Below are 12,699 nucleotides of genomic sequence, written 5' to 3'. Positions count from 1 at the left end.
CCACTCTTTTTCAGTTTAAAGTCCCATCTTGTTCTGTCACTACATGACCTTGTAAAAGTCTGTCCATCATTCTTGTAGGCTCCCTTCAAGTACTGGAATTAGGGTACCCCAAAGCCTTTTATTTTCCAGGCTAACAAACCTAGTTTTCTCAGCCTTTCATCACAGGAGAGGTGCTCCATCCCTCTGATCATCTTAATGTTCCTTCTCTGGACTCCCTCCTGTGCTGGGACCCCACAGTTGGGTGCAGGGTTCCAGCTGAGGTCTCACCAGAGCAGAGCAGAGGGGCAGAATCTCCTCCCTACCCTGCTGCCCACACTGCTTTTGACATTTGTTTACTTCATAGTTACAAATGCAGTGAGAGAGACAAATATTGTTAAAATAACAAAAGGAAACTGGGAAGTTCACAGATGAAACTGGTGAGCAAGATGACATGCTCAAGGGAGGACATGGGCTACCTTTGAGATATATTTTTATAGGCTGGAGAAATTTGCCAACAGGAACTATTTAAAATTCAAAGACAAATGTGAAGTCTGGCACTGGAAAAGAGTGGATCCACTCCATGGATCTGGACACTCTGAGACTAAGTGGCTGCAGTCAGATTTGTGAAAAAGGAAAGTGGGGTTGTGGTGAACATGTATACAATATCCATAGTGACCTTAGCCAGAAAGGCCTATGGCGTCCTGGGCTGCGTGGCTAAAAAAACAAGTGGTGAAACCAGTGAAGTGATTCTGCCTCTCCATTCAGAAACTGTGACATTAATCTCAAGTCTTGGGCCCAGTTTTGGGGGTCCCAGTGTCAGAGACAATGACAAGATGATGACCAGGTCTTGGTGAAAGTGCTCTTGATGAACACTGACTTCAAGAAAACCCCATAAAAGACATGGTATCACTAGACTTGTTCTTTTTTAAAAAGAGAAAACTAAGCAAAAACCTTACCCCTGTGTCTAACTACTTCCAGACAGCAGACAAGAAGAATGCAAGTTCTCCTCAAGAAGCAAAGTAAAAGAGCACAAGGACCAATGGGACCAAGATGCAACAAAGAAAACTCAAGCAGACATACATAGGAAATTCTTCATCACAAGGACAATCAAACAATGGAGCAGAAGCTTAGAGGCGTTGTGAAATCTCCATACTTGAAGTTGGTACCTCAGCAAGTGACCACCAGACAACTTCCAGAGCCTCTCCTAACTTAAAGCTATTCCTCAATTTTATGGTTTAACAGAAGAAAGCATAAAGTCTGTCTGCTGATTCTACAGAAACTTAACTGTTTATATTCACTTGTACTGGATCTATTCTCTCAACACACCTGATTAACTGTTGCATATTCAAAACAAAAACCAGAGCTTTACTCCTGCATATATTAAAAGGACAACTGCATTGTCGATTTACAAAACATTTTATGAATTGCACAGATAACATAGCTTTTCAAAGCATAGGGTAAGATTATTAGTAACCACTGGATGGATTTTCCTAAGCCCCAATTCAGTTTCAGATTTTTTTCTGTTGTTCCTTAGGACACGTTGCTTTTTTTCCCTGCTGAATTTACTTTGTAAGTATTATTCTAGTCTTTGGGTGCTTATTCTGATATTGCTTGTTCCACTAACACCACCACTAAACAGAAGAAAACAGCTGTCTCTCATGCTGCCTCAGGGATACACACCAGCATATGTATCAGACTTTCACCAACTGACAGGTAAGGGGAACTGATTCTCACAAATACTCCAGATTAGCCAGCAGCATGCTGCAGACTTGTTGCTTCTCATGGGGATAAACAGTACCCAGGCATGAAAAACACAGATTACCCTTACTCTTCAATAAGCAACCTATAGAAAAAGACAGGTCATACCAGGGGTTTTATTTCAGTGCCACACAGGCTTATTCATGTCGCACAATGCACCACAGGAAAAGCAAAGTTACACATTGCTGGTAGAGACCAACATTATGCCATCAAAAGTGTTCACTAGATACTGTACATAGTACTGTGTATGACATTATAGATTTTTACTAGAAAAACAGATTGAAGCTGGTGTAGTTAGAGAGATCCACTTACTGGGGGAGGCACACTGCAAACTGGAAGGTGCTGGCCACTGAAAACCACTGAGCATCCTGGGACCTGCTGCGTGCTGCAGGCTGGAATGTGCTGGCCTGTGCAAAGTGGTATCCCGTGTGGAGCCACAGTTGTCACTGTGTATGAAACAGGAACTGTGCCCTGATGGATCTGCAGCAAAAGAAAATGGATTTAGTAACTTACTGCAAAGTCTTAACACTGTTGTACAGCACAGTAAGACAACAAACTTCTACCTACAGATCAGAAAAATAATATATTCACAAAGAAAGTGCAAAAGGAGGCACATGGTTGTAATTTCCATTCATTAAAATGTTTTTGTCAATGGAATGTTATTTATTGATCAGAATTTCTGGGCAAGAGACATCTCTCAGCTTAACATGTTAAAACTTCAGTGGCACCTTAGTCACTCAGAAGCACATCAGACTACTAAGCCTGCCTACCCTCTCTTCTCTCCCCCAGGTTAATTCTTATGAAATAAGAAGGTAGTAACTCCAACATAAAAGCTAATCTACAAGAAGCTCAGGAATTTTCTCTGTTCTGAAGGGATTGATACAATATTAACCCAAGAGACTTGTATCCTTTAACAACAAAACTATATTCCAGATTTCTTCCAAAGAGACCGCTCTTGATTCACTTTTAGGCCAGAATTTAAGCTACACTCCTAAATTAAGTAACAGAACAGCTAGCTAGAAAGCTGAAAAGTTAACATGCCTAACAGGCAGCAGACCCTAACTATCCAGATTCATAACAGGAAACCATGTAACACAATTTTCTAACTAGTGGCAATCCCTAAGATTTAATCATCAAACCAAGATCCAAAGGTATTCTGGACCTAGAAACTACATGAGATGTTTGTTTAAAATTTTGTTGTTGGTTTTGTTTTGTTGGATTTTTTAACACTGAGCAATCTTTTAACATCTTCATGCTCTAATAAAACTGAACAGGCTTTAGAGTCAGGCAGCACAGATTAATTGAAACTAATCATTTCAAAGCTCTCTCTTCCGTCATGATCAGCCAAAATAGAACCTTCTTATTTAAAATGGAAAAAAAACATCTCTTCAGGAAGGTGAGAATGAGTAAAGAGAGCTAAACTACCAAACTGGTAGTGTACAGCCAGATAAAGAGATCAAAACAGATATACAGATCACTGAACACAGATTAAAATCTCAAATATCAATAATAGACAGAAACCAGTCTCAGGAAAGACACTGAACTTGAACCAGTTCTGGCTCTGCTACAAAAGCTGGGCATAAGTGCAATGCTGTATGTGATCCTCAAATGTTTATTGGTCACAATAATAATAAAAAATTACTTCTCAAAATGTCATTGAATTGGAAAGTAGCACCATGGAAGACCTCAGTCAGTCTTGAAATACTGACATCTGATCATAGATGGTGTTTGGCAGTGGGATGGAAAACTGTTCAGTCAGACTTGTCATAAACTTACAACATAAAGCAAGAGCATTACCTGATCTCCAGCAGAACTGTTAAAAATGGGAGTTCATGAGATTGCTAGAATGGCATTGACTTCCATCCTTGCACTTGGTCCCAAATGCAAACACTTCCCTGCTGAGAACTGCTCTGCACACTTAGTATGACACACCAGGGCTATGTTACTGCACTAGTGCAAACCAGCTTTTAAGCACAGATGTTACAGCTGCATTCTGCGCAAATGCAGCTTCCAACGTGGACATCGGAATTCATGCCAGGTCTATTCACGACTATGTAGCAACTAGTGTACTTCTGCTGTGGCCTGTTAGTTTAGTAGACAACAACAAAGGTTACCTCGACAGGATCAAAGAATCATTTAGGCAGGAAAAGACCCCTAAGCTCATCAAATCCAACCATTTACCCACCACTGCCACCCCTAAATCACGTCAATAATTGTCAACCTATATGTCTTTTAAATACCTCCAGGCATGATGAGTCCACTACTTCCCTAGGCAGCCAGTTTCAATGCCTGGCAATCCTTCCAGTAATTTTTCCTAATAGCCAATCTAAACTACCCTTGTGCAATTTGGTGCAATTTATTCTCATCCTGTCACTTGTTACTTGGGAAAGCAATGCCCACCAGGTTACAACCTCCTTTCACATAGTTTTAGAGATTGGTAAGGTCCTCCCAGAGCCTCCTTTTCTCCAGGCTAAACACACACAGCTCCTTCAGCCACACCTCATACAATTTGTGCTCCAGCCCCTTCACCAGTTTCATTGCTCATCAAGGACATGCTCCATCAGCGCTATGTCCTTCTTGTAGTGAGAGGCCCAAAACTTCTTTTACAGGTCCTCAGTTACAGAATTCTATACAAAGTGCTGTCACAGGGATGAATTATTTACTTTCTGAACCAACTACATATATAATTTTTTCGTATAATTTAAGAAGGAGTTGATTAGGCTTGGAGGCTTAATTTAGTTATGTAACAAAACTACCATGAGTTCTGCTGCTATGTAAACAATATATGCATTGTGAATTCTACCTCTAAAAAATGCATTTAAACTATTTAATGACTCTTCAGCTGAGGTATTTCATATGAAATAGAATACATAATTAGTAAGTATCGTAACACATCTTTATTGCAAGAAACTAGTTACAAAAGCAAAATAATTGCCTTTCAAAGGTTTCAGGCAAAGACACAGAGAAACATGCACTGTCATGCATTAAATATGAATTTTTAAGTATCAATCTTCTCTATTAGAAGTGTGAACTTGGGTATTTTTCACTGCCTACTGCAATGCACATAATACTCAACAAAAACCACCACCACCAGCACCACCAGTAAGAAGTCAAATAGACTTTGGTGGTTTGTGCCTTTCATTGTCAACTATGAGATGAGGTGAACTATTTGGTGAGGAGAGGGATCCTGAAAATGGTAGGAAAAACCCCCCAGAACCAAACACCACATCTTGAACAGCCTTCTGTTTGTGGTCTAAAAATTTTACCTGATCATGAATGTCAACCATCACTGCATTCTGCTGTGGTGGGTGAGCAGCTGGGTGCAACATACGAGGAGATACATTCGGTGGGCGAAAGGCTCGAGGCTCTTCTATTGCTTGCTGCTGTCCGTAGGAGAGATGGTGATAGTTTTCATCCTGGCTAATAGAATTATGTCTAGACAAACGATCTCTCCTTGCTCTCTGACGTCGAACAGGAGGACTGAAAATGTATTAAAAAAATTAGAGGTTACATAAATGACACAAATCCTTATTAACTAAAACCTCAAGAGAATCAAATATCAATGAATTTTTTAAACTGGAAAATTTTACTAGAACAGGTTTATTAGATTGGAATAAAAATTTTCACTGACAGAACTGCTGGAATCCTTACAAATGGCACATTTTTCAGGAGAATGCTTAACAGAGCAAAGCTTAATTCTGCTAAGTAAACCAAGAAAAGAACTCCTATGTAAATATTACCTTGTTAAAAAAATGACACTTGGATTGCCATAGTAGTGCTCAAAAGTCAAGATAGTAATCTTCATGACATTCCCATGCCTTTATTCTATCTAGGTAAAAATCCTCCATTAAATGATCACAGATTTCCCCAGGGTCTTTGTTTCAACCACATCACAGAATGGTTATTTGCTTAGTGGCTGCAGACAAAGCAGTAGACTTCTTTGAAGAAATAAATTAATTTTTCAGCTTTCACATGTTCAGTACATAACTGTGTGCAATCTAAAATTCCTTCCAGAAGATCCCAGGAAATTATGATTGTGGTATTGTTTCTTTTTCATAGTGGAGAACTTGTGTAGATAGATTTAGACCAGAGCATATTGATCACCTGATCTACAGGTGTAGGATTTGATTATGTATTCTTATATAATAGTGTGTATGTTCTGAGCCGAGCTGCAACTACCTTGAGCCAAAACTTTTAGAAATCAAAGACCATTGTCTCAGATTCAGCACTCAGAAAATGATGAACACAGATGTAAAAAACTCATTATGAGAGGTTTTGAACAAGTCACTTCTCATTTATTTGGAAGGGGAAAGTACTGAAAAAAATAAAATTCTCTTGCAGCACTTTCAGCACATGCCTTCCAATCTCCACAACACACAAAAGTTACAGGTTCCAGAAGCAACAGCAAATTAAAGCTACGTGGGGTGAAATGGTTTCCCATTTATGAAACAGGATAAAGGACCCAAACTGCAGTGAAGAGACAAAAAGGATCTGTGATCATTATTAGAACATGTCCTCTCCAGCACTGCATGGAACACTTCTGCTATTACCAAATAAAAATCAAATAAACTTGCAACCTGTTGGCAAATCACAGACACTCCTCAGGTTGAGTCCAACTTTTGTGCTGCATGAAACAGACATACTTGGGGTAAGTGAGACCACATTACCAGTGACCCAGATGCTATTGTGAGTATATGATACGTCTCAAGCCACTGTTTTTCTACCTAACCTCACAGAGATTTTATGATATTACTGCCATTCTTAGAGCTGAAACAAATAGTAATTCTCAACAAGTCAGACAGAAGGCATAAGGCCAGGCTGTAACACAGCAAAGAAAACCCCAAATAATTTAAAAATGCATAGCCGCCTTTATTTTTATAAACTACCATGGCAGAAAATACAAGTTGTGTTTTTTTCTAACCACTGATAACCTAAATTTAAGCTCTTACTAATGTATTTTGTCTTAAATCCAGTTTTCTTTCCTGAAGTTTTTGCTGCACCCTGTGCTGCTTTATTGCTAATATGATACAACTCCTACATTCTCCTTAGGCAAAACTGGCATATATAGCTTCTAATCATGGAACTAGTAATGCAGAAGATGTTCTACTGTTTGGAGTACCCAGGTTGTTTTAAATTTGCTATTTTCTGCAATGAAATACAAATGGTCTGAATAATTTAAGATAAAAATGCCTATGTGAGGATTTTTCTTTGGAAAAGCTCCAAAAATAGAGGAAAGTTACAAAAGACAGCACCAGGGCTTTGGAAGAACAGAAATTCTCTTAACTGCCACCAGCCCTTAAACAAGGTGGCTTCATAGACAAGGTAGTTCTCATAAAACTAGTCTTGCCTCTGTCTTGGTTAAAAGGCCTGGTTTTATTTTTCTATGAACCCAGAATTAAGAAAAAGCCAATAAAGGCTGGCAAAACTTCTGGAGTGTCTTGATAAATGAACAAAGAAGTACTATTCTCTGGTAAAAAGGAAAGCTGGATTTTTTCCTGTACAGAATTATAAATGTACTATCCTTTCAGTCAGCAAAATTCAGAGCTTTATCAGCTTCTGAATTATTGGAAATTACTTCAAAATAATTGTCAAAACATGGGTCTAAACTATTATTAAACTTCAGCAATGAACTTGTGCTTGAAGTCTTTAAAAACAGCCACAAAAAAATCCTCTGTTACTACATGCACAGTATAAACATGGTAAATGCCAGGTTAAAACAAAGAGACAGGATGAAAGTGGTGAAAAAATTGCAGGAATTCCTACCCTCAGGTAAGAACAGCCATCAAAAGGTATCCAAAACTGCAGAGTTAGTATGTGCAGGTCTTAGAATTTCTAACAAGGGTGATTTCTTTGCAGTAAGACATTCTTGAATCCCTTTAGTTCAGAATTACATTCAAGACGAGGAAAGGAAGCATAGATGAAAGGTAAGGCACAGCAATGGTACAGATCCCCCCCTTTACAATGGCTGATAAATTGGAATGGCCTTCCATTTCACAGAGGCATGCATCATGCTTTTACATTCATAATTTATCTGTATTATTATATAAAGTATCTAGACAAAATCTTTCAGCAAATTCACACCACAAGGCTATCTTTATTAATGGAGTATTTACTTGCTTACGATGAATCAGAATAAAAAACCACAACAAATTAGGGCACTCTTGTGTTAGGCACAGTACAAAATCCCTGATACCAAGAGGTCAAAATAGTAAGGCAGGTAATAAAAAAACAAACCAGGTATTAAAAAAACCCAAGACAGACTGTCCTGACCAACAGGAATCAACTGGCAGGACAAAAGAGTTAATGTTGATGACACTGGGGCACTGATGTCCACAGAAGACACACTTCAAAGGTTTTGCCTGCACTGGCCCTAGATTGTTTCCTTGAGCTTAATGACCATTTGCAGCTGAAGTGCATCTTTCATCTTATCTTAACCTGAAAACCTGTTGAATTCTGAAACCATTCTGCAATGAGAAAACAAGGAGAGAAAACAAAAAATTTGCTTCAAAAGTATAGGCATAACCTCACCTAAAGCATTAATAACAGATGCATTCATAATGATCTTAAGGAATCAAATTTTGATCAATGAAAATGGCTATTAGTTCTGGTATGATTCCAGAGCACTCTTAAGACTCAGAAAGACTGTAGCAAGACAAGAAACATGTATGTACTGTTCTCCCTAAAAATCCTGCTTCTAGAAGAAGAAATTAGGTGCAATGCTATTATGGAACTAACCTGGAGCTAGCTCAAATGCAACATTGCACCCAAGCTAAAAAATGTCCTGACTCAAGTGCAGGGAGACAAAGTACTGACACACTCAAATGTCTCTGAATAGAGCAAAAACTTGTGTTATTACCCAGGAGCAGGCAAGCTGGCCCTAGAAAGAGTAATGCTTTTGTCCATAAATCTGCGGCCAACCTAACAGCTCACATCAGACTGAAGATGGCTTTGCACGGAGGCGTCTCCCTGTTTGCAAACAGCTTACTTGCAAAAGCCACAGGCTACTACCTCAGTACCACTTGACTGCATCTGAATGTAAAGACACTTGTCCCATGCACATTCACACCTTACACATTTCCATTCTTTTCCTCCATCCCACAGTGTATCCAAACTGTCCAGGTCCTGCTATCTAGCATTTAGCTTGTTAAGCACACTGTTTAACTCTGTAGATGTTAATGAACACTGCAAAGAAATTTGTGTAAGCTGACAGGACACCAAACAAAAATGACTGAATGCATGTATTTTAGGCATCTCAGTTCAAACCATCTGAGGTCAAAATAATGCCCCTAACAAAGCATCCTTGTACCAAATTACATGAAAGATCTGATCTTCTCTCTTTACAACAACTCTTCTAAGTTCACAATTTAACTTCTTTCCCAAGTCTGACAAGCTACATTGAGAGCTGAATGAAAGCTTTCAAATTCATCAAGTTGAAGCAAAGATACAAAACTAGCATGCTCTAAACCCTCTCGCTTCAAAATTACTGGCTGATCATGTTGACAAATCTGATTTGTGGAATCTGCAGAAAACTAGCTAAATATATCTTAAGCCTAAATGTCATATTAATGAAAAAGGATAGACACTAAAACATTTCTTAGAAGCAAACAGAGACAGTGTGCTTTAACTTGCATAAGATGACTCAGTATTTTTGAGGAAGAATGTGAGGCACTGAAAGCTTCTGGATAATTTAAGCAGAATAGCAAAAAAACCTGTCAGTTTATGTTTAGCTAGAGTTTCATCTATCCAGGTCCCAGTTCCAATCTCTCTCTTCCATGACCACTGGAACTTATTTCAAAATCCCTACTTTGAGAAGTTAACGAGCCACAAGGCAAAACCAAAACAAAAATCTAATAACTACTTCATGTGAACCACCCAGCTCAGCAAATATTTGACACTATCCTAGTCTCATCTCCCCACCTGGTATGTCTCATCTTTATTTTGTTTGGTTTTAAGTACAAAAAGAATTGTGACTGTAATGAAAATGATGGTATTACATGGCTAATTCTTAACATCTTTAAAAGTACCCTGATGAGAAAGATTTTTTTGTTGCACTTTTCTACATGCTTTTTGTCTCAGCGCAGAGTAATAGAGAATTAGCTTCGTAATCAAACACGGTTGGAGCACTCTTTTCCTCAAGCTGACTTTTCACATAAATTACAAGATGATGCACAAGCCTGAATCACTCCCAGTAACTTTTTAGTCACAACTGCATTATCTTACAGCTCAAAGGAAATGTTAACATATTTACCATGTGTAATCTAGCCAGTGCTGCCCAAAACACACCTTTCTTGAGCTAAAATCAGAAAGAACAAGAACTTGTTTCCCAAGCTACACAGCTTGCTTACCTCCTCCTGTTCCGTGCAGGTGTGTTGCATCGTTCCCCTGAGAAGTGGTGTTGGTTGGGTCGAGCCAAAGGAGGCTGCCTATTTGATGTCATCTCCCATGGTCGCATTGGTGGTGATGGGGCTGGTGATGCTGCTGTGTAGTCAAAGACTGAATGGGAAAGGCGCTGTCGCTTGGGACTAGGACTGTCTTCGCTCTACGCCAGTGCAAAGAGAACCAAAACAAAACAGAAACAAAACCCACCTCCAGATGAGTGAATTACAGTCCATACTTTGCACCTAGCATTAGGAGTGACTCACTAAAAACTGAAGACTTAAACACCATTAAATTTATCACCTGCAAGTACTCATCTTTATATTGTGTTTATTAACAAATTTTTAATGGTTTCCTAACTCCTGGAAGAATTACTACTTAAATTGTACTTTAGCAGCACTAAAATATAAAAATTCCAACATCCCTGCAAAATCAGTATCAGAAAAGAGTAATACGAAGAAAACGAGGCATCACCTATCTTACATTCCTCCTGCCTTAGCACTTGCAGGCTACAGAAGCATGGGAAGATGTATAAATACAGACTTCACAGTTATGGAATCTGTACTAGTCAGTAAGCAGCTGCCACACAGAGTCTGCTCTCTGCATTGCACCTCCTTCCTATCAGGTCTGTACTTAGCTAATCAGACATCTGCTCTGTACTGCAGCCTACTTTAATTTTGCTAGCTCAGGACAGAGACATTTCATCCTTCTAATTATTCATGTCATGATAACCACTCATACGCATAACCCTGAAGGAAAAAAAAAACCAAAAAACAAAACAAAACAAAAAACAAAACAAAAAAAAAACCACCCCAATCAATCTCTGGTTAAGTCTGTTTACTTCATTAAAATTCTGCAAAGCTTACATAGTACCTGAAATTTCCAGTGCTACTGATGTGAAGGTCATTCACCTCCAAGCAGTATTTTCCCACTGGTTATGAACACAAATAATTTTCACTGTGTGTCCATGCTATCAAACAACTTAACAGAACTGTCATTCTTCTCAGAAGTTCCCACCAACGCCTATGAAGCCAGCAACAAATGCAATAAACATCCCTCTCCTCCACCCCACTATTCTGCCAAAACTAAAACACATCATGCTGTAAATAGGTATGACAACTGAAAACACAGAAAAGTACACATCCCACTTCAGAGATCACCAACTGAACAAACAAAAAACTAAAAACACATGAATGACCACTGGAACCATCCTTGAGTCCAAGCATCATGTGAACTTCTCTGACAGAATCCCTAGTGCAAGCAAACTTGCAGTATTTAGTTGCCCTCCAGCTTGCACCGTCATTCCACCACTTCCTTTTCAGTCCACCACAGCACTATTTTAACTACATCTGCATGTGATTGCAGATAGCTGAAGCACAGAAAACAACCTGTCCACAACAGCTCTGTGTTCCACAAAACTGCTCTCTCCCTCTAGACTGGGTCTCACTTCAGACTCAACTGTAGACTGGACTATGGACCTCTCCCAGCTCTTAGCTTTACAGAAGCACTTATATTAAGTAGCTTCTTGGTAGGTTTCCATCAATATATACTTTGTACTCCAGCACTCTTTCCAGTGCAAGGACACTCCTTTTAAGAACTAGAAATTTTGTCCAGGTGTTCAAGAGAAAAAAGGCATTTTTTATCTCTTTGACTTGTGGCCATTTTTTACAAAATTTTAGAGCTTTTCAGTCTCTTGCTTTCAAATATTTTAACACAGATTGTAGTTTTTCCCTACTGTATTTGTCTAAAACAGTCAGCTTTCTTAGGGAACCAGCCTGTTAATGCATGTATCTGTTTGTTCTCAATCTCTTTTGAACTCCTCGACCGACTGCACTTTAATTTTTTAGAGAAAAAGAGGTCAAAAGGCAGGTATGCACCTGATGGTTCATGACAGTAGATGTCCAGGTAAAGGCTGACTTTAGAGGGCTGCTTGCCCTGAGAAGTTCAACACCAAAAAACTGGAAGAGATACCCAGTAAGTAACTCGACAGTACAGCTTCAGTGAAAACATTTATTGGATTTTAGAGAACACTGCCAAACGACAAATCTTAAGGGAACTGTGCTATAAGAATCAGAGAAGGCTGATTTGTGGCTCAGTCTTTTACACTATGGTGACTAAGCCTATTCAAAGAGAAAGGTAAAAAAAAATGCTGGTAAATTAGGTATGCTGCAATTTTGTGAGTGTAAAAGAAAATGTCAAGTGGAGGAAGAAAAAAAAGTGGATTTAGTGAAGCTGGCAGAAAACAAAACCTTGAAAAAATACAATAACCACTCCTGACCTAATACAATCTATACGTGCCTTTGGCTAGGGATCTCCCACTGCTACTGCCTTCATTTAAATGTAACACCCTTCCCAAGAACTAACACTGCTATACCTTGCCCCATAAAAAGCAGTCTACTTTGGAAGAACAGTCCTTCTATTATTATTATTATTAATATTATTATTATTAATATTATTACTATTATTTATTTATATTATTATTGTTATTGTTATGTTGTTGTTGTTTTCCTTTTGAATTAAGAATGCATCACTTCAGAGACTGCAGAGATGCAAACTGCTGAGTAGTCTGCCTTCATCATCACTCCA

The 12,699-nt window shown here is 38.7% G+C and overlaps 1 protein-coding gene across 4 annotated transcripts in view; it reads right to left on the bottom strand.

Moving 5' to 3' along the window:
• RNF38 (ring finger protein 38) overlaps positions 1 to 12,699 on the bottom strand; it is a 107,333-nt gene that overhangs the window by 18,129 nt on the left and 76,505 nt on the right. For all 4 annotated transcript variants that reach the window (XM_056513117.1, XM_056513118.1, XM_056513120.1 and 1 more), the window contains 3 exons: positions 10,083 to 10,276; positions 5,004 to 5,217; positions 2,050 to 2,217 (listed from right to left, as the gene is read on the bottom strand). In XM_056513117.1, coding sequence (XP_056369092.1) covers positions 2,050 to 2,217; positions 5,004 to 5,217; positions 10,083 to 10,276 — 576 coding nt within the window. The remainder of the gene's footprint in view (positions 1 to 2,049; positions 2,218 to 5,003; positions 5,218 to 10,082; positions 10,277 to 12,699) is intronic.

The sequence above is a fragment of the Oenanthe melanoleuca genome, chromosome Z (genome assembly GCF_029582105.1).
Source record: "Oenanthe melanoleuca isolate GR-GAL-2019-014 chromosome Z, OMel1.0, whole genome shotgun sequence".
Taxonomy (NCBI): domain Eukaryota; kingdom Metazoa; phylum Chordata; class Aves; order Passeriformes; family Muscicapidae; genus Oenanthe; species Oenanthe melanoleuca.
The sequence above is the reverse complement of the archived record's forward strand: the minus strand, read 5'-3'. Positions and strand labels throughout refer to the sequence as shown.